The sequence below is a fragment of the Camelus dromedarius genome, chromosome 14 (genome assembly GCF_036321535.1).
Source record: "Camelus dromedarius isolate mCamDro1 chromosome 14, mCamDro1.pat, whole genome shotgun sequence".
NCBI lineage: Eukaryota > Metazoa > Chordata > Mammalia > Artiodactyla > Camelidae > Camelus > Camelus dromedarius.
In genome coordinates, this window is record NC_087449.1 from 60,372,419 (window position 1) to 60,395,337 (window position 22,919).

The following is a 22,919-nucleotide window of genomic DNA, read 5'->3' on the forward strand; positions in this document are numbered from 1 at the left end:
TAAGGGTGCTAATCCCATCTCGAGGGCTCCACCCTCATGACTTTAGCTCTCAGAAGCCCCACCTCCTAATCGCATCACACTGGGGATTAGGTCTCAAAATACCAATTGGGAAGACGCATCCCGTCTACAGCATCTTGCAAGTCAATCAACTGTTTATTTTTATTTTTATTTATTTACTTAAAAAATTTAATACATTTTTAATTACTTTTTTTTAATGGAAGGACTGGGGATTGAATCCAGGACCTCATGCATACCAAGTATGTGCCCTACCACTGAGTTATACCCACCCTCCTCAATGAACTGTTTTTAACTGAAAAAGAAAAATATTTGTTGATTGACAAAAATGCACAAAATAAAAATTGTTTTACTTAGTGGGTTTACTGAGGCCTTAAGCCCAGGAGATAGTCTCTCAGATAGCTAGCTCTGAGGGACTGTTCTGAAGAGGTAGGGAGGAGCCAGGACATACTGGAGTTTTTGCCAGAAAAACAAAAACAAAAACAAAAACAAAAATAAAATCAAACAAACCAAAAAACCCCAAACAGATAGAACATCAAAAGATGACTGTTAAAGAAAACAAGACATCTCAAGTTGATACATTTGGCGCTTTTTTATGTATGGGAAGATGCAAGGGTCTGGGCTTATTGAAATTATTCCTTTGGTGTGCAACTTAACTCTCTAGGGCCAGTATCCTGTTTTTCTCCATCCTGAATCCCCTCAGGGTGTATGTACCATTGGAGGTGGCTACGGGAGCTGATGGCTTGATGGCAGCCACATCCTTTGTTTACTGATATGGAGGCCCACATACCTTCAGAGGAAAATTGGTATTGCTTCATTAAATGGAAACAGTATAACTACTGTAAGTAAGAAGTAACTATGTATGGTAGAAGAATAATGGTACTCCAAAAATGTCCATGACCTAATCCCCAGACCCTGTGAAAATGCTACCTTTGCAGGTGTGATTAAGGATATTCTGATTCTGACACCAACTTTGATGTGGCCTTTTTTCCCCCACAGTACCGAACTAGCTCAGTTCTGCACTACCCAGTGATAGCTTCGGCTCTCACAGGTTAAGGGCTCAGTCCTACAAAACTACCCCTGCCACAGACACCAGTCACAAGTCCTTGTTGTCACCTGTGCTTCTGGCCTATAGATGGGAGGTTCCTAGAGCCTCCTCCTTGGGTTTGATCAGTTTGCCAGAGCAGCTCATGGAACTCAGAGAAACATGTTACTTACTAGATGACCAGTTTATTTCGAAAGAATATAACTCAGGAACAGCCAGATGGAAGAGTTGCATAGGGCGAGGTATGTGGGATGGGCAAGGAGGTTCCATGCGCTCTGAGAGGACCACTCTTCCCCAGTCTCCACGTGTTCACCAATCCGGAAGCTCTCTGAACCTTGTTCTTTTGGGTTTTAATGGAGGCTTAATTACATAGGCACGGTTGATTAAATCACTGGCCATATGTGATTGAACTCTATCTCCAGCCCCTCTTGCTACCCCGGAGGTCAGTCGGTGGGTGGGACTAACAGTTTCAATCTTCCAATCACATGATTGGTTCCCCGGCCCGCATCCTTAGGAAACCCAGGTAGGCTTTCCAAAAGTCACCTCATTAACGTGACAAAGGACACTTTTTCTCACTCTCCTCCCTTGGGAAATTCCAAGGGTGTTAGGAGATCTGTGCCAGGAACTGGAAGATTAATATATATCACAATATCAGAGACATGGACTTTGAGATGGGGATATTATCCTGGATTACCTGAGTGAATATGATTTAATCACACTAGTTCTTGAAATTGGAGAACACTTTTTGGCTGGTTTAGAAAGAGATGGGACAATCAGGGGGACAAGGCCAGGGACCTATGAAGAGGGAGATTCCATCTGCCACTGCTGGTGTTAAAAAGAGAAACTAGGGCATAGTAAATATTTTCAGAGTTTAGGTGAATAAAAATCGATTTGAATCAAGTAGCGTCCAATCTAGAAGAGAGAAACTCTGAGGAGCTGAACAAGATGAAAGATTTATAGGCAGAAAGGAGGAGGAATAGGAAGTAATACTAGGCAAAGAAGCAGGTTATATAGCCAGGTTACTTTCCTTCTGGGGAAAATTGGGATCTATCAGGCAGATTACCTAACTGGTGCCAGTAAGGCGAGCCCTGATTGACTGCTTTAAAATTCTATTTCTGGGACAGCTGAAACCACAATTAATTCAAGTCTCTGTTTGGTGATGTGGGGCTTAGCATAAGCAGCTCCATTTTGGGCTTGTCTTATTTTAAACACTGGCTTTGGAGATGGTGGAAGGGGACCATGATCCAAGGGATGTATGCAGCCTCTATAACCCGGCAAAAGTAAGGAAAGGGGTTTTTCCCCTGGAGCCTCTATAAAGGAATCTTCCTGCCACCATCTTGATTTTAGCCTATGTTGGACTTCTGACCGACTGATAATAAATTTGTGTTGCTTTAAGCTGCTAGACTGGTAATTTGTTACAGCAACGAGAGAAAACTGATACACTCTGCAAATATCAAAAAAGAAATCAAACAAAATTAAATTCAAGCTAAATCTTGTTGCCTGTGTTAGATGATCTAAAAAGTGAGTGGGGGAATGGACGTTATAGCTCAGTGGTAGAGTTACTTCTTAGCATGCACAAGATCCTGGGTTCAATCCCCAGTACCTCCATAAAAAAATAATAAATAAAGAACTAACTAACTAACTAACTAAATAAATAAAAATAAAACTGATTACCCCCTAAAAAAGAAAAAAAAAGTGACTGGGCAATGTATATTTAACCACAATTTAAAACCAAAGTTGGGGGGAGGGTATAGCTCAGTGGTAGAGTGTATGCCTAGCATGATTGAGGTCCTGGGTTCAATCCCCAGTACTTCCATTAAAATAAATAAATAAACCTAATTACTCCCCCCAAAAAATGTTTTTTTTTAAGAAAAAAAATAGGTGGTCTCCTTCCTCAAAACCCATAACCCTGTTCGAAACATGAAAGAAACATTGTGAAGATACAAACTGAAGGACATTCTAAAAAATATCTGCCCATACTCCTCACATTGTCAAGAACAGGAGAAACAAGGAAAGACTGAGAAACTGTCACAGTCTAGAGGAGGCTAAAGAGATGTGATGACTACATGCCATGTGAGACTCTGGACTGGATCCTGGAACAGAAAAAGGACGTTAACGGGAAAGCTGGTGAAATCCAAATAAAGTCTGGAATTTAGTTAATAGTCATGTACCAATGTTATTTCCTTAGTTTTGACAAATGTTCCATGGCCACGTAAGATGTTAACAATGGGGAAACTGGGCGTGGGGTGTAGAACTTGCTGTACTATCTTTGCACTTTTCAATAAATCTAAATTTATTCTAAATTTCAGAAAGTATTTTTTAAAAAAGTGAGTGGGGAGGACTCTCATTGGATGCCAGTGGAAGTAACAAGAACATCTCCCTAATCTGAAAATTGAAACTTAAAAGGAAATGGGGGGGGGGGGGGAATATAGTTCAGTGGTAGAGTGTATCACCAGTACCTCCATTTAAAAAAATAAACAAATAAACCTAATTACCTCCCCGCCAAAACAACAAGATAAAAAAAAAAAAAAAGGAAATGAACAATAGGAAGACAATCACGTGTGCTAGTGAGGATCTGGAGAAGCTGGAACCCTCTTAGATTACTGGTGGGATTGTTAAATGGTGCAGTCACTTTGGGAAACAATTTGGCAGTTCCTCAAAATGTTAAAGATAGAGTTACCCCAAGACCCAGCCATTTCACTCTTCTGTATATACCGAAGCGTGAAAACATAGGTCCACACAAAACTTGTACCCAAATGTTCATAGCGTTGTTATTCATAATAGCAAAACTGAAAACAACTCAAATATTCATCAACAGATGAATGGATACACCAAATGTGATATAGCTGTACAATGGAATATTATTTTACCACAAAAAAGAGTGAAGTACCGACACGTTACAACATGGATGAAGTTTAAAATATAAGGGAAAGAAGCCAGTTTTTAAAGTTAATACATTGCATGCTTCCATTTTATTATATGTCCAGAATAGGCACCAAGCCATAAAGACCAAAAGTAGATTAGTGGTTTTCAGGGTCTGGGGGAAGGGAGAAATGGGGAGTGACTATTAATATGTATGGGGTTTCTTTTTGGTGTGATGAAAATGCTCTGAAATTAGACAGCAGAGATGGTTGCCCAACTGTGAATATACTAATAACCACTGAGTTGTATACCTTAAAAGGGTGAATTGCATGGTATATGAATTATATCTCACTAAAGCTGTTATTCTAAAAAATGAGCTCTATCCTGTCTTCCCTGTATGAACTAATTTTCCAGGTAATCATATGGCCCTAGTTGATGAGGAAAAGCTCTTGTTTACAGAAGAATTCCAGCCAATAAATGTTGAAAGAATGATAGGGACAAAAATGCATCATTTTATAATCTATCATGAAATTATTGACTCAGACAAGCATCTTTAAAGGAAGAAACGGGGGAGAGTATATAGCTCAGTGGTAGAGTGCATGACTAGCATGCATAAGGTCCTGGGTTCAATCCCCAGTACCTCCACTAAAAAGAAAGAAAGAAAGAAAGAAAACCTAATTACCTCCTCCCCAAAATAATAAAAAAATTTAAAAAGGAAGAAATTATTGCATGGAAGATTGAGGAGGAAATTTCCAAAGAAGGAATTAGGCTGCTGCCACCAGAACTCACATATGTCTTAGCATCACTAAAGATGTCGTTTAGCACTCAGCAGCACCAAAGATGTATTCTTGAATCTACTCAGCCCTCTACGGCTATTTTACAGGAAATGAAGGACAAAGGAGCTAATCATATGACAGCACAAGGAAGCAAATAGAGAAATCCAGAAGGTGGGACATTCTATAGGACAAGAGATCCCATCAATGAAATGGAACAAAAAAACAAAATAAACAAACCAAAAAAAAAAAAAAAAAGGAGAAAGGATTATTTTGGAATAAAAGTGACTCAAAGGCAAAACAAACAAAACCCCACCAAACTTCCCACCCAGTTGTCACTGCGATGAGAGGATTTTATCCCAATGTAATCCTGATGTAAACAAAAAGACATTTCGAGAAAATTAGGGAAATTTGATTATGGTAGGATATTAAATGATTCCAAAGAATATTCATTTTGTTAGGCATGGTCAAGGTAGTGCAGAAATGAAGGTCATTGTTTTAAGAGTTGCACAATGAAATATACAAAGATGGGATGACTTATCTGGGATTTGTTTTAAAACACTTCAGAAATCAAAAAAAAAAAAAAAAAAGGAAGGGTATCTTAAGTACATTTAGCAAAGCTTAGCTGTTGAATCTGAATGACAGGCAACTAGAAAATATTTCATTATTTTAGCTACTCTTGTGTCTAGGTTAAAAAGTTCAAAATGGAAAGGAATATAAAAGTGAATGTCAAGGACGTGTGCCAAGGATGTCTGTGAAAAGCAAAGAAAACCATTACATGACAGGTGAGCAGAGGGGGAAAAAAGCCTTTATAAATTAACATACTGTTATAAAATTTGTGATTTTCAATATGCTTGTAATCAAGTTGATAAACTAAATTGTATGAACAGATATATGTCAGTTTATCTGCTGTGCTTCAAATTTATATCCACAAGTTGGCCAACCACTTTAAAAGTCTCCTTGTTGGGAAAATCGAAGTAGCCCACATATGAATAGTGACTGAGCTTTAGAGTAGGGGGTGGATGAGGTTTAGGCTGAGAAGGTCCAGAGATAGTGAAGGGCCCTGTGTGTCTGCTGATCGTTAAGCTGGGACTGGGAGTGGGGATGGGGGAAAAGAAACTCGTTAATAACAGCCCCTAGTGAGAAACCAGGCAAGTCAATCCTCCACCTATTCAATCAACACACGTATACTTAGCTCCTGCCTTGTCTCAACACCTAGCCCAAATTTTTGGATTTCTTTGTTTCGATTACTTTAAGGAGTTTCTGGCATCTCGACATCATTTAATGAAGACCACTGCTGGGTCCAGATTTCATTCAACCAACTGTGCTCTTTAGGACCATTCTCAACTGGTTAGTTAAAACTCCAAAATCTTCTCTGTAACGTGCATTTATATTGATAAATTTAGCCAAGACTAATGTAATCTTCCTTCTTCCTTGACCTAACACCTTTAGAATCCAGTTAACACCTCTAATCCCTAGGTTTCAGCTAATTTATTAGCTAAGGCTCTCACTCTCTCCCTCTGTTTCTCTTTCTCTTTTTTTCCCTTCCTCCCTCCTTCCTTCCTTCCTCCTACTCTCCATCTCTTCCTTTGTCCTTCCCTCTGTTTTTCTCTTTCTCTCTCTTCCTTCCTTCCTTCCTCCCTCCCTCCCTCCCTCCCTCTTTCTTTCTTTCTTCCTTTCTTCCTTTCTTTCTTTCTTTCTTTCTTTCTTTCTTTCTTTCTTTTTCTTTCTTTCTTTCTTTCTTTCTTTCTTTCTTTCTTTCTTTCTTTCTTTCTTTCTTTCTTTCTTTTTCTCTTTCTTTCTTTCTTTTTCTTTCTTTCCTTCCTTCCTTCTCTCTCTCTCTCTCTCTCTCTCACATGTGAAAGCCACCTCCACTGTCAGACTTTGTTCTTGTTCCCTGGGGCATTATGGAATTGGACTCTCCATATATATCAGGAGATAAAAGAAGGGGGAGTGACCTCTGAGAGGAACCAGCATCTTCTTGCAAAATAAATTCCTCTTATGAGGTTATCACATGGTCTCTGGTAAAGTAGAATCGGCCTCATTTGATGGGAGGAGGGGCAGCCTCTGTTGGCAAAGGAGTTTCATTGAATTTTGAATTTTGGGAGTTAGGGGAACTCAGTCATCTGCATCCACCCAAACACCCTCATTTTGATTCCTAAGTGCCACTTGTTCCCATTCAGTGCACCTGGCCAGGATGTTAATACAACTTATATTGCAGTTATATTACAATCTAGCAACCCACAGGACTAACTCTGTCCAATTTTTGACTATATAAGCCCTTTGGCAACAAGAGATAAGAAAAAAATTTAAAGTTGTCAGGAATGTCCCCATCTTGAGCAAAGGATTTATTTCTTTCTTGAAAGTCTTCAGTGTAATTATGAATAGCCAGTCCACCCCACAGTCCTGTTTTCTTTTGTTTTGTTTTTTGGGGAGCAGGTAATTAGGTTTATTTAGTTTTTAATGGAGGCATTAGAGACCCAGGACCTCATGCATGCTAAGCAAGCACTCTACCAATTGAGCTATACCCTCCCCCCAAACCCCACAGTCCTTATCGTCCTCACTCCCAACATAATGGTCAACTACAGCAACTACTCCATCCACTAAAGCCTTACCTTCATTAGGCACTTTCCTCTAGTCAACAATACTTATTGTGATAAGTGATAATTTATGTTAACTACTTTTTTCCTGAATGAAATAGACTAGATCTGCATAGCCTTCAAATTTAATGGCCTGATTTCCATCTTTGAGGGTTGTTTCCTGCGGAAATAGAAACCTCACTGGGCTTTCTCTTTAATTAAACTTTTTATTTTGAAATAATTGTAAGTTTGCATGCAATTATAAGAAATACAGAGCAATTTCACCTCCCTCCCCATCCTTTCCCCAGTTTCCCCCAATGGTAACATCTTGCAAAATTATCATACCATATCACAACTAGGATATTTATATTGATAGAGTCAAGGTACAGAACATTTCCATCACCACAAGGATCCCTCATGTTTTCTAGGTTCATTTTAATTAGAAATGGATTAAATACACAGAATTTAGTGTTTATAAAAATTATTGGAGGGGCTGAAAGAATGGTCTTTAGACTGTGCTTCTAGTAACGCCTCTCAGAATACTATAGAGTTCACCAATCAGGACCTCTTACTTCTGCCACCATCAGAAAGACGGGGAATCAAGAGGTTGTGGCGGGAGTGTTGTTAAAATTACGGATCATGAAAAATAAACAGGAGCAGAAGAAAAGACGGGAGAAAGCCCACGAACTATTAGGAAGTAGAGAAGTCAATGGCCTGGAGGTGCGGAAAAGTTGGAAAGAGGCCACAGAGGGGCTGGTCAAGTCTACAGGCTGCCTCTTTCCAGGCACATTGACACCCAGGCTAATCCTGGATCTGCCCTAAATAGGAAAGGGGGTGATGGCTGGCTCAGAAGGTAGAAAAACATAATCAACGTTCTGCAGCTTTGGTGCCACAACTAGGTTCACATCTCTACTCCACCACTTGTAAGATGCGGGACAAAGGACAATTCATATACCTTGAGATTCTGTTTTCCCTTTTTCAAAAGGGGGAGGAGAATATTATGCTGGTGAGAGGATTTAATGAGATAATGCACGTAAAGCGCTTCACTGTCTGGCATAGTGTAAGCGCTGAACACGCAAAAGCTGTTACTGCTACGCTCGGAACAGAAAACCAAAGAAGGATTACAAGGAGGACAACTCTAAGTGCAGAAGTACTGTATTACAGAACTTCTGGATAACTAGGCGCATGCGCCTGCTCACGAGGGTCAGCTACCGCGGACTCTGCGCATGCGCCGGAAGTTGCTGCTGGGAAGCCCGCGAGGTCGGTTCCGCCCGACTCTAACATGGCGGCGCCCTTTGTCTGCTCTGAAGTGCCGTCCCCGGCCTTCTCGCGGCCGTGATGTACCTCCCTCTGCGGTGGGGTCCGGGACATGGCAGGTGAGGGTCAGCAAGCACCCGGGGCGGGGGGAGTCCCAGGAGTCGGGCGGGGACGGCGGAGGATGGGGCGCGGCGGGACGGCGGGGGACGGTTGTGTGGGGGAGGGGAGGGAAGTGGACTGGGAAGGGAACCCGGACTGAGGGGATCTGAGGGGATCCCGCAGGACCGGAGGGTGCGGGGCAGATGGGCGGGGGGCGTCGCCCTACGAGCGGGCGGGGAGTGGGCGGGCGGACTCGACCTGCAGTCCCGGCAAGCGAGCGCGAGTAGCCTCTGGGCTGGGTGACACCCCAGCTGGTAGCATCTCCGCCCCCGCCGCCCGGCTGTCACCGCCCCTTGACCCCGCGCGCCGCGGCGGGTGGGCGTTCTGCCGCCGCGAGGTGGCGGGGTGCCGGGGCAGCTCACTTTGGCCGGCGGGGCTAGAGGGCACAGTCTGCCAAGGCCTAGGAGATGCTGGCCGAATAGGAGGCCGACTCTGTCCCGGTGTATTATTTCATTCATTCATTCGTTCCACAGTTCAGAATCTGATAGGTTCTGAGGATACAGCGAGTGATCCGGTAGCTTGAGTGGTTGAAAGTGTAAACTGTGGAGCCTGGCAGTCGGGGTTTGAATCCCGACTCTGTGCTTGCCAGCTGTGTCCTTCGGCAAGTTAGTTTCTCGCTTTCTGCTTCAGTTTCCTTATCCTTAAAGCAAAGATGAGAATAAAATCTGCCTCTTAAGATTGTTACAAAGATTAAATGAGGTAGTAGGTATAAAGTCCTGAGAACGCTTTCTGGCACAAAGTAAATGTTGTTATGTATTTGTTGCTGTTATTTTTCGTATCATCAACAACCTCCAGAGCTCAGAGACTCATATGGGAGACATACAGAGATGGAGGCAATTCTGATATGATGGAAGAAAAGCAGAAAAGTTCTTGCTCTGAAACACTGAGTAGAGGCACCTCACCCAGTCTAGGTGAATCTTTGAAGGCTTCTTCCCCCTAGGAAGCTGAGATCTGAGGATGCTTGGGGAGTGGTGGCTGGAAAAGGGGAGAGTATTCTCAGTTGGAGATAGAGTTTGTGGGAAAGCTAGGGAGCCAGTTTAATATTAAATTAAGTTCTCTACATGGAGACAGATGAGAGGTAAGACTAAAGAAGCAGTCTGTGGTCTGGTCCTAGGGGGCCTTTTAAACCTAGCTGTGGATTTTAAATTTTAGGTTAATAGGAAGGCATTTAAGAATCAGATTGGTGGATTAAAAAGATCACTCTAGCTATGTGAAGAATATATTAAAGGGAGTGGGCCTGGAGGCCACTTAAGAGGCTAGTAGAACTATCCAGGTGAGAAATGAGGGTGGCCTTGAGTTAGATTAGAGGTAGAGGATGGGGAGAGATGTTTTGGAGGTAGAATTGACCAAAGCTGGTGATTACTTAGATGAGGGAGTTAGAGGCAGGGAGGGCTCAGGGTTGACTCCCAAGTTTTTGACTGGTGGGTGGTAATGCTGCCCAGTGGGCTAGGGAACAGGATGGTGAGCAGGTTTGAGGAGGGAAGATAAATTTAGTTTTGAATATGATGAAAGTAGGTGCCTGTAAAACATTCAAGTGGAGCTGCCAGTGGTGATCTAGCAGTTGTCATCCATCAGAGGTCACTAAAGTTGTGGGAGGGCATGTGTCACCTAGGGCAAGGGTCTGGAATGAGAAGCATGGTGTCCAGGACATCCTAGAAGAATGTCAGTGCTGTAATAATATTCAGGCATAGCTTCATTGCTTGTGCTTATCAACCTTATGTTATGTCTTTCGGTCAGCAGGCATTCCTAAGTGTAGGGAGTGGGACTGGGTTTATTCATCTTTGTGTTCCAGGGTCCAGCACAGTGTCTGGCATGCAGCAGTAATGTTCCAATTTAACCTTTACTGAGGACTTACTTTGTACCAGGCTCTGTGCTCAGGGCTCTGCATTTGCCTGTGTCTGATGGATGATTGAAAGGGCAGCTCTTAGGGAGCAGGTACCCTATGGGTTCTCATTAGATTTTCCACTTGGTCTTTGATTCAGGTAATGAGCTGGAGGAGGAGAGCCAAGCTGGAGTTTACGCAGACAAACTGTCAGAAAAGAGTAGCCTGGGCTACTTGGAAATCTGAGGTATGTCTGTAATGCTCAAAGATGAAACAAACCAGGTCAGTTTGTTTGTCCTTCTTCTCTGGACTCAACGTGATTCAAATCACCTTCTCAAGATAGCTTTTTCTTTACAATTATATAGTAATGACAAAATTCTAGTTATTTTGGTTGGGAAATTGTTGATAATACTATTGTCGTTTTACCAACAAAGATCAGGCTAGGTTAATCACTGGGCAGTGCTCACACATTCTTTTAAGTACAACCTAAAATGCTCCAACAGAGTAATCCCAAAATACAGTGGCTGAAAGGAAATAGAAGTTTATTCCTTGCCCCTTCACAGTCTGGAAGTAGGCAGTCCAGAGCTGGTAGGGCAGCTCTGTTCATGAAGTCATCCAGGAACAGGGTTCCATTGATCATGTGGCTCTCCTTGCTCAAACCCAGGCTTCCATCTCATGGACTAAGCTGGCTGCTCAGGCTCCTACCATTGCATATGCACTCCATCTGGCAGAAAGGGAAAGACAGAGTGGGGAGCACAAGCTCATTCCTTTTAAGGTTCTAATGTTTAAAGATACATAAAGATACAACATTTCCCCCAATATAAGCATCTGATGTAGAACCAAAGAAGGAATTACGACTGTTCCAATCTTGCAGGGAAAGCTGGCTAAGAGAACTTGCTCTGTCGCCAGTGTGACTGGGTTGCTGATATTGGGGGTTGGGCCCACCCTGAGGGGAAGTCCACTGCTTTGGTGAAAGAGGGTGAAGGGTGCTCCCGAGGCCTCTGGCTTCCCAAGGCAGGCTACTCCAGCTTTGAGCAGTTCATGTTGCTTGGGCCCAAGGAGTCCAGGCTTGTTTATGCATTCAGTGTTTTCTGTGCCCAGTGTTTCAGACACTGTGCTGGGGGCTAGGGCTTTGGAGATGAGTGAGACTGGCTCCTGGGAGCAAGGAGCTCTTAGCCATATGGGTAATCACAGTACAACAGAGGAAACACCACAGAGATCATTTCAAAAGTGGTGCACAGAAGGAGGATGCCTGACATGGGAATGCTCAACCAAGGTGGTGAAGATTTAGAGCACATGATGTTTTGGGTTGATAACTGTAAAGGTCCCCTCAGATAGATGCAGCAGGGACTCTGGAGTTGGGCGTGAATGGTTTGTGGCTCTTTGTTCTGAAGGCCAGTTACACTTCATTGCTGCACCTTGGTTTCCTCATCTGTAAAACAGGGATAACAATATATTTCAGAGAATTGTTTTGAGAATTATGTGAGATCAAGCACGTGGTTCACAGGGTCTGCTGTGTACGTGTTAGTTGCCTCCTGCTGCAAGGTGTGTGATGGTTTGAAGGCCGAGAGGCCAGTTAGGACTATAATGGAAGAAGGCCTAAACTGATGGAGAAGCCAGGTTGCTGTCTGTCCCTCCTTTTTTTTTAAATTGAAGTATAGTCAGTTTACAGTGTGTCAGTTTCTGGTGTACAGCATAATGTTTCAGTCAAACATATACATACATATATTTGTTTTCATATTCTTTTTCATTATTAGTTTACTGCAAGACAATGAATATAGTTCCCTGTGCTCTACAGAAGAAACTTTTTTATCTAATTTATATTTAGTAGTTAATATCCACACATTTCAAACTCCCAGTTTATCCCTTCCCACCCCCTTTCCCCCTGGTAACCATAAGTTTGTTTACTGTGTCTGTGTGTGTTTCTGTTTTGTAGATAAGTTCATTAGTGTCTTTTTTCTTTTTTTTTTAGTTTCCACATGTGAGTGATAGCATATGATATTCTTCTTTCTCTTTCTTGCTTACTTCACATAGAATGATGATCTCCAAGTCCATCCATGTTACTGCAATTGGCATTATTTTTTATGACTGAGTAGTATTCCATTGTATGAATATACCACAGCTTCTTTATCTAGTCATCTGTTGATGGTCATTTAGGTGGTGTCTGTCCCTCTTGAGATGGGAATTATCCAGGTTGTACGTAGAGGATCAAGGACTTCTGTGCACCCTCCCTGCTTTTGTCAGAAGTTCCACCAAGCTTTCTAATTAAAGTTGTCAATCTGTGGATTCTCAGAGAGCATATTCTGAAAGGTCTGGTGAGGGGTCCCTTGGGAAGGGAAGGATTCTCTCTGCCTATTTAATTCCTTCAAATTCAAGTGCTTCTGGGAAGCCTTCTCAGTCCCCAACCTCAGCTGAGTTTGTAGCCCCTCCTCTGATTTCTTAGCATCCTGCACTGATCTCTCAGTGCATTCTCACCTCATGTGATGGTTGTAGTTTTCCTTGTCTGTCTCCCTGTGAGACCACCAGCAGCTCACGTGCGGGGACAGGGTCTTGTTTCTCCTGGTATTCCCACTGTGCAGGTTATTTCCTGGCACGTAGCTGGTGCTCGTAGACGTTGTTGGGTGAATGGATGATCAGCCAGTGGGGCTGGAGAGAATGCCATTGTGATGAGGGGTTGACTTGCTGTTGATTAAAGAGAAGTTGTCCACCTCTCTTCAATCGATAACATAGTGGTTTATTTGGTATCTGTAATATGGGATGTGGACATGGTGAACTGTGGCCTAAACTATGAGAGGTCAGGATGGTTTCTCTTTCTTTTTCCAGTAGAGCAGGATTTCTCAGCCTTGACGTTACTGCCATTTGGGGCTGGGTGAGTCTTTGTTGTGGGGGCGTCCTGTGCACTTCAGCATACGGACTAGCATTCCTGGCCTCTGCCCATAGACGCCAGTAGCCCCCACCTACCTCCTTCTGTGACAACTGAAAATGTCAAAGTTGTCCCCAGCTCAGAACCCCTGCAGTATAGAATACCAATTAGAAGCAAGAACTTCTAAAATGTTTTTTTTAAAAAAAAGGTTTAATTAAATCCAAATGACCTATTAACTAAATTGTACTATAGCCATATAACTACATACTTCTAATCATTGGCAAAGAACAAGAAAATCTATATGATTAACATAGAAAGATGTCCATGAAATATTTACATTAAAAAATTTTATAGAAGAAGAAAAAAAAAGAAGCAAGAACTTCTAAGCCAAACATATCTGGAGTGGTTCTTTACTTCCTAGCTGCGTGCCTTTGGGCGAAGTACTTGACCTCTCTAAGCCTCTGTTTCCTCAGGTGTGAGATGGGGTAACAGTGACCTCACACTAACTTTGTTGGGTGGAATTATTAATGAGGTAACACATGTAAAATGCTTAATCAAAGGATGACCCGTGAGAGGGTCATGAAAGAAAGTTTGCAGAGTTGAGAAAGAAGAAAAGTGTTCGGGACAGGAATACATGTACGAGGTACAAAAATCAGAAAGTTCAAAGGAAACCACTGTGGAAGGTGAGTTACCCTCTCGCTCCTGACCCATTTCCCCTCCCGGATAGCTGTTAACAGCATCTGTGTGTCCTTCCCGGCTCTTCTGTGCATACATGTGTCTGTGTGTGTATATAGGGAAGACCGCTTTTAAGAGTGTCTAGCATTTTGATTTTGTTGCACACATACCGACCCTTCCGTTTTGGGTGCCAAAAGGGCAGCCTCTGGGGGTGGAGCTTCAGTTTTAACAGTTTGCCACAAAAAAGACCAGGTGGCCCCCTGCCGTCTTGGAATTTCCCCCAAGGATGGTGCCGAGGGGGTGGCTCGGAGGTACTCAGACATGGTGTCTAGCAGCATAACGGTCACCACAAGAGGGATGGGTCCTAACTTTAGAGGAAATGAAAAACTTCCACTACATTTTGTGCATAAAGCATACTGTCCTGGAGGTCATAATCTACTTTTTTTGCTGGCTGCAAGTTTTAAATGATTGAAATACTAGAGGTCGTATAAAGAGTAAGCATTTAGCGCTGAGTGAGTTCAGCATGTGCCGCAGGTGCGTGCGCTGAGTGTCAGCACAGGTGCCTGGTACTCTCGGAGGTCCTTGTGCGCATCGGTAGCTTAGCAGTCTGAGGGCTAGTGAAGGTTGACCTCAGTAGCGTGGTCACAGATACATACAGAAAACCAGGACATGGGCTCTTAGATTCTAACCTGCTTGCTATAAATTGGAGAGATAAGCCTTGAGTTTCAAAGCAGGGAACAAAGGGCATCGTTAGAGTTAAGAGTTGTTCACTCATGTCTAAACAGCAATGTGCAGAGGCTCAGAGGTGGCAGTTCCAGCTGAAGAGGAGGGACCAGGCCAGAAAGCCGGCTTGGTGGATTCATCGTAACATCAAAAACATACTCAACTTCTGGTCTTGAAAGTTCTGGCAGTAGAAGCTGTTTCCCCTCCCCACCCGCACCGCTTCCTCTACTGGACCGATTAATCTAAGCAGTAACTTTCCTGTCCTGAATGGAAGGCTCCACCGCCCAGTGGGAAGTTGTGTCTCTCCGGCTCAGAAGCCAGGCTAGTGAAGCACTTCTCATTTCTGTAGTCTCAGGGTTACGTGGGCCCCTGTCAGGGACTTTCCTGGTTTACTGTTACTCAGCTGCCGAAGTTAATGCTTTAAAACATTGTTCAAAGTCAGAAAGAACATTGTTTAATTTTGTAAATTGTTTTTTTAAAATATTGAGTAGATACAAAGGAATTTTAAAATATTGAGTAGTTACAAAGGAACCTTTACATTGTAAAGGTTAAGGATACAAGGAACACCCATCACCCAATTTACAAGAAAAGAATGTTTCCATTTACTTTGGAGTGCCCCCTCCCTGATCCTGTCCCATTCCCACCCCCAAGTAATCACTGAATTTGGCTTTTGTCATTCTCTTGCTTTTCTTTCTAGTTTTACCACATGTATTTGTATTGTTAAACAATGTATTGTTTCATTTTTCATGTTTTTGAACTTAATATAACTATACTATTTTTTCCAGTGACTTTAATTTTTTGCTTAACATGTGTTCTTGAGATTAATCCATGTTGCATATAGTTTTATTTCATTTTTACTGATAAATAATTGTCCACAGTATGAGAATTTATTTATCCTTTCTGTTGTTGATGAACATTTGATTTGTATCCAGTATTTTGCTGAGACAGTCGGTGTTGCTGTGACCATTGCTGAGACACAGGTAGAGCCTCTTCAGGACACACCCCTGGGAGGGGACTGACTCACAGGGTGTGTGCATCTTCAGTTTGACCAAATTGTTTCTAAAGTGGTTTCCCAGTTTACGCTTCAAATGGCAATTCTGTTTGCTTCACATCCTCTGGACAATGGTATTATCAGATTAAAAAATTTTTACTAATCTGGTGGAAGTTCAGTGATACCTCGTGGTTTTGATTTGCATTTTCATGATTAGTAGTGGGTTGAGCATCTTTTCTTACACGAATTGATCTTTCAGGTTTCAGCCTCTCTGAAACAACTGCTTAAATCTTTTGTTCATTATTTTATTGAACTGTTTGTCTTTTTGTTATATATAGACTGTTTTTCTTCTGGTTTTTGTTTTGGTACTAATCTGTAGTCAGTTAGATGTGTTGTAAGTATCTACTTCCAGTTTGTGGCTTGTCTTTTTGCTCTAGGGTTTTTTTTTAATGAATAGAAATTCTTAATTTTAATGTCATTTACCAATTTTTTTTTAATACTTAGGGCTTTTTGTTTCTTTTTAAGAACTTTCTCCCTACTTCAAGTTTTTAAAGATATTCTGCTGTATTTTGTCTTCCAAACATTTCATGATTTTTGCCTTTTACATTAAGGTCTCTAGACTATTTATAATTATTTTTGTGTATGATGTGAGATAAGGAGCCGATCTCTTTTTTTATATATATAAGCACATCAAATTGTCCTAGTACTATGTATCCAAAAAAACACATCCCTGTCATGTGGATCTGTAATGTCACCAGTAACTGTTATCACATATCAAATGTCCACAAATGATGGGTCTGTTTCTGGGCTCTTTACTGTCTATTCTCTATCTGCCTATCAATGTCACACTGACTTCATTTCAAAATTTTTATATAACAGTTCTTGGCATCCAGGAAGACTTTGGCCCTTTACTCTTCCATCTTCATTTTAAATTGTGCTTATTAAATTCGTTAACAGTTGTTCGGGTCTTTTATTAGAATGGCTAAGATTTATTAGAATTAATTTATTACGTATCAATTTGGATAGAGTTGACACTTTTGTGATACTGAGTCTTCTGATCCGTGAATGTTCTGTATCTCTCAATTTATACAACTTACCAAAGCCTAACTTTAGTCAGTGTCTGTACGTCTTACTCTCAAGCAGTTAATGACCTGTACACACTTGAATTCCTATCCTCCCTCCTCGACTTTCATTCTGAGTGTATTTTAGTTCTTTTTTGAATTTTAGAAGGTATCCTTCATTCAGTATTTGTTTAGATTGACTTATTTATTACTTAGTACTTGAGTCAGTCTTCATGACTTCTTGTATTTAATACTTTCATTCTGGGATCACTTTTTATCTGCCTGAAAGTGTATCTTTTATAATGTGGGAATTTGGGCTGTAATCCATTTGCGGGCCATCTAATGGTTGAAAATTCTCAGCGGGGATTTTCCCCTCCTCTGTTTGGTGCCAAGATTTGATACAGACTCTTTTCTGTGTGGTCTTCTTTCCACTCAGATACAACCCTTTGGGGCCCAGCTTTACTCTGGAGGGCCCTCTCCAGAGACCTCCCTTCTTGTGGGGAAGCAGGGAGCTCAGGCTGCTCAGTTCTGTAAATGTCTTCTCTCTGCCCACCCTCAAAACTCCGCTTGCTCTCTGCATTCCAGCCTTTGCTTCATTTTGTTTGACCTGTCAGTGTTCCTTACTGACTTGCCAGTTCTTTGATGCATTTTAAAAGATGTCTTAAAATTTTCTTCAGCATTTGTAGCTGTTTGCAGTAACAGTCAGCCAGGTGCTGGTTGTGCCATGCTTCCAGAAATTAAGATGCTTCGGAGTTTCAATTTTGTTTTTCATTTGGCAGCAGCAAACTCTGAAGATTAGAGCTAAGATTTAGTAATGTTCACTTCTGGCTTTTTTTATAACACGTTTTGTCACACTCTTTAGTATAAGGAAAGAGAGTTGGTAAGTGCCAATTAATGACAGAGAATTTGCTGTTTTGGGACAGACTAAGGATCTGTAGAGCCTGGTATTCCGTGACTGTCCATGGAAGTTTTGTGCTTGTTTAAAGTAGAAAGAACACACCGTATACTGTGTGATGGACTTTGGCCTTGAACCTGGGCGTGTCAGTGAGACATGGTCAGGTGACAACCCCTCTAAGCCTTGTTTTGCTCGTCTGCACAGTGGAGATTATCACATGAATACCCTCCCAAAGGATTACTATGGGTGTTGATGAGGTGGCATATATGTGTATAAGAGAAACACTGCAGGCAGGTTGTCACAGCAGCTATTTTAGTTATTCCCTTGGTGGCCTCAGTTGGAGGTGTTCTCTCTGTGTGCTGCTGCCCTTTGGAAACAACGAACCTACTATTTCTCTTGCCAGTAACTTCCCCTTAAATGTTTAGCATGGTGGAACTTATTATTAGCAAGGCTGTGTTTTCTCTGGACACAATCCCACAGTCCTTTACCAGGATTCACAATTTCCTTACAGCTGGGTGGAATACGCCATCAGACAGGGAAATCGTAGCCTCTGCACGGTAGGCTCTCTGATCCGTTACTCACATCCAGGCACTGAGTTGTACATAACCAATGAATGCATTTAGGATTTGCACTGGTATTGACAGGCTGCCATCCAGCACAGTTACCACCTTATGCTCCTGCTCACTGGGGATGTGCCCTGGCCCACGGTGGAAAGTCTCTTCAGTCTTTCCCTGTTTGAAACCGGAAGTGGACTTGTGCTTATTCACATCTCTTTGACTACTAGTGAGGCTGGACATCTGTTTTTCTGTACAGAGTGTGTTGACCACTTGTATTTCTTCTTTTGTGAATTGCCTGTTCATTTCTCTGACTCATTTTTCTATCAGGAGATTTTTTTCTTGTTGGTTAATTTTTTGTAACAGCTTTATTGAGATAGTCACGTACCATACAGTTGACCTATTATAAGTGCACCATTCAGTGGCTTTTAGTTTATTTACAGAGTTGTGCAACCATCACCGCCATCTAATTCCAGAACATTTTCATTATCCCAAAATGAAACTCACTGCCGTTTCGCAATTACTCTCCATTTACCTCTGTCTCCCACAGCCCCAAGCAGCCCCTTTCTATCGTGATGGATTTGCCTGTTTTGGACATTTCATACAAATGGAATCATACAACTTGTGGTCTTTTGTGGCTAGCTTCTTTCATGTAGCATGATGTTTTCAAGGTTCATTTTCACGTATGAGTACTATTTTATTGTCAAAAAATGCTCCATCGTGTGGACCTACTACATTTTAGTTATACACTCATTAATTGATACACGTGTGGGCTGTTTCTGTCTATGACTTTTATGAATAGTGTTGCTGTGAGCATTTGTCTACAAGCTTTTGCGTGGATGTATGTTTTCACTGTTTAATTTTGAGAGCTTTTTATGTATCAGGACTTTTTTTTTTTAATTGAAGTGTAGTTGATTTACCATGTTAGTTTCAGGTGCATAGCAGAGCAATTTAGTTATACATATACATACATATATATATATCCACATATATTTTAAGATTCTTTTCCATTATAGCTTATTACAAGAAATTGAATGTAGTTCCCTGTGCTATGCAGTACGTCTTTGTTTATCTGTCTCATATATAGTAGTGTGTATCTGTTAATCCTAAACTCCTAATTTATCCCTCCCCTCCATGAGGACTATTAACTCTTATTTTCCATATAGGTTGTAAATATTTTTATATTTGCATTTGGGAAGTTGAGAAGATAAGACTAGAAATGTGAATGAAACAGAACATTCAGATTTCTACCCAGTGTTTCATGCCCCTAACAGTTCAGTATGCTTACCTCCCCACCGTGGCCCCCATAAGCGGCCCATCTGGGCTGGCCTGCGTCCTTATATGGTGTTGCAAGTGTTCTCACTGTCTCTCTTTCTCTGTGTCTCTGCCTCTCTCAGCCTGCCTGCCTTGGGGCCAGGAACCAGGCAGCTCTTGTGGTTTCCAGGTTTTTCTCAGAAGCTTGCACTTAAAGTGGCCTGCTGAAAAACCGCCAGGGTTGCAAGTCATCCGTTAAAAGGCTTCCAGCAGCTTTGCTGGTTCATGCTGCTGCAGGTGGGGAGTTGAGGGGCAGGAGGTCGGCAGTACTGTTTCTCCAAGGGCCGGCGCTGGGGCCTGAGTCTCTTCTAATCCTCCCAGGGCTGCTGTCCAAAAACTCTGTTTGGGAGCACTTAGCATCTGGATTTGAGGAGCCCAACAGTTTTAACAAATCATTGGAAATTGAGACATTGAATTCTTGACCGCTTTTCATCCAGGCCTATGTTAGGTATTTGAGGCCTCCCAAAATATTCCTCTAAGACATCTTCTTACTCATTTAGTTTTTCCCAATCAAGTTTTAGAAAAAATTAACTTTATTTGTAAAGTTATGTAAATATATAATTTGATGTTGGCTTATATAGGTCATGTATATTTGCATCTAGTTCAGGGTTGATGTTCATGTCCTATATAGTTTATGTTCATAGTTGGAAATCTTAAGATTTCCAATATAGGAAAAATTTTAAATTAAAAAAAAGTCTAAGTGCTAGGGAAATACCTTGTTTTTACTGTCAGTCACATGACATCTATTACACTTCAGATACATACACTTATAACCTGGCAGTCTTATTAATGAAATCATTTACTCAACATTTATTAAATCTTAACACTAGAAGGGACCTTAGCAGACACTAATCCCAGAAAGGAAACAAACAGAGAGAAAGTCAGCCACATGAAAAGCACGTGCAATATTGCAGTCCAGATACATCCACCTCCAAATAATTAGTATTAGGTCTATTTTTTTCTTTTGGTTTGGATTCTTGATCTTAACTAGTATCATGGGGCAACTAATCCTCCCTTTGGATTTGTCATGTTTTATCTTCTTTCTCAGTGAAAGCCTCGTTGCTCCTCCAAAATCACTGTGTTCTTTGTAGAAAGAAGGCAGCTTTGGCTGTCAAGTGTGAAGCACCTCTGCCTTGTCTTCTGGTTACTGCTGAGTGGAAGAAGCATTGAAGTTTGCAGGGCCTTTCCTTGGTCTTTTTTCAGGTTGAAGCTATCTGTTTGTGAGTGCCTGGATTACTGATGGGATTCTATGTCCATTTTTAGAAGATAGGGCAGGGAGGAGAGGTCGGGTTCCCCCTTTTCCTGTGATAGATCGATATTGCTGGCATGACTTATATGGAATAATAAGAATGACAGTGGCCACCGCAGATGTATGAAGTGGAAACTTTTATCATCATCCCCATTTTACAGGAAGGAAATTGAGGTGCAGAGATTTAAGTGCTCTTGCCCGAGGGACTTAATTAGCTTTGACTGGATTCCAAGGTAAGAGTTTTAACTGGGTCTGGGGAGTCAGTCCGCCCCCGAAGTCGCACGCACAACTGGGTGTGCAGCTCTCCCTGGAGAGGCCTTTAGTGCCGTCGCAGTGTCGGAGAGGCTCATCTGGGTCTGGAAGAGCTACCAGCTGCTCTTCTAGTTTTGTTCCCTTAAGGAATTTTTGTTCTTCAGGTTTTCCCGAGTGACACATTCTTTGTGCAAATTACCGTACTTTTCCATTTCCCTTATCAGAAATCTCCTGTTGAGAAGTTTTCAGTCACCATGGCTTGTAGAAAATGTCTTAACAGAAAAAAAAAAGTTTCTTTTGTATAGCACAGGGAACTATGTTCAATATCTTATAATAAACTTTAATGGAAAAAAACATGAAAAAGAATATATGTGTGTATATACATGACTGGGACACTGTGCTGTACACCAGAAACTGACACATTGTAATTGACTGTACTGCAATTAAAAAAAAAGTCTTAAAGGTTTTATGGTAAATAGAAACAAAGGCACTCTGACTTTGTGGACATTTTCTTTTTCTTTCTCTCCCCTCCTTCCCTCCTTGTTTTATTTTCCCAGTTTTAATAGATAATATTTACAAATGGTAAAACAACAACAAAAAAAAAACCCAGAAAGGATATAGAGTGAAAACTAAAACTCCTCTCCAGCCTTCCCCTGCTGCTCTGAGGGGATCCCTGTTACCAGTTTCTTGTGCATCCCTCCAGAGAAAATGTGGGCGTTTTCTTTTAAATTTGAGTAAGAGATAGGAATTTGCAGCCTGGGATATAGCCTTGGCCAAACAGCATGGCCAGCTTCTCCCAGGAAGGGTCGGGTACTAAATGTTAAGGGGTGTTGAGCCACTCAAAGAAGAGGAACTTAAAACTTTCCAAGGACGTTGTGACTATTGAGCGGGTGGGCCACTTGCTCAGGCTGCTCAGCAGGAGCCCTGTTGAGTGTGTTGGATTCTGGGCACCAGCCAAGCCCTCCCAGTGTCAGCGGGTGGTGACGTTGTCCCATTCTTCACGTCCTGAGGGCCCGGGATTGTGGTACTTCCTAAGTTGTTTTTCTGCTTCTGCTCCCACCCTTTCAGCCTGTTCCCCACACTCATGCAGCCAGAGTGACCTTTCGGAAATGTGAGCCTGACTATGGATGCCTCTTGCTTAAACCCCTGGCATGATTCCCATCAGCTGGGGATGAGAGCTAAGTCTCGTGTGATGGACGTGGCCTCCAGTCTGTCCCCACAGCTGTACCTCCCACCACTCTCTCCACTCCCTTGTTACTCTTGTGATGCTGAGGTGTGCTGTTCTCCCCCGGCCCGGTCCCCAAGCGTGCACCCCATTCTTTGTCATGCGCCCATACCATTGTTTCTGCTGTCCTCTGCCTGGAGGTCCTCCTTGCCTTTGTTCATGTGTCTTTTTAGATGTGGTAGGCACCACATTCTTGCAGGGTGGCACTCAGTGGCACCCTTTCAGCACTCATCAGTGGGTAGTGACAGAGTCTGGGTCTTTCTTTCTGGGAGAGGGTCCTCGAGGGTTGGGGTACTCAGACAGTTCTGGCCTTACTCCCCTGGGAGCCGCCAGCTCCCAGCAGACCACCTGCCCTGGGTAGTGCTCTGCAGTTAATTTTAAAGTACTGTCCACTGTACTGTCCCCTCAGCCTGCCACATGCAGAGATGGGGCCCTGAATCCATCTGTATTTAACTTGAGTGGGTGATTCTTCCCAGGTTGTCTGCCCTAAGTCACACAGTAACAAAGGCCTGACAGCAGAAGTTTGAAGCCCAATGAGAGCAAAGTCTATGTGCTTTTCTGTCACATTGGACCAGGCTCCTTTGGTCTCCAGTTGCCTTCTCAAG

At 42.2% G+C, this 22,919-nt stretch overlaps 1 protein-coding gene across 3 annotated transcripts in view; it reads left to right on the plus strand.

Annotated features, from left to right (window-relative positions):
* The first annotated feature begins 8,518 nt into the window (after positions 1–8,518).
* ZBTB17 (zinc finger and BTB domain containing 17) overlaps positions 8,519–22,919 on the plus strand; it is a 29,543-nt gene continuing 15,142 nt past the window's right edge. For 2 of the 3 annotated variants that reach the window (XM_064494031.1, XM_064494032.1), the window contains exons 1-2: positions 8,519–8,650; positions 10,673–10,759. Coding sequence is in view for 1 of the 3 variants with exons in the window: in XM_064494030.1 (XP_064350100.1) it covers positions 8,644–8,650 (7 nt within the window). In the remaining 2 variants the exon portion in view is untranslated. The remainder of the gene's footprint in view (positions 8,651–10,672; positions 10,760–22,919) is intronic. The other variant, XM_064494030.1, reaches the window with a different exon arrangement.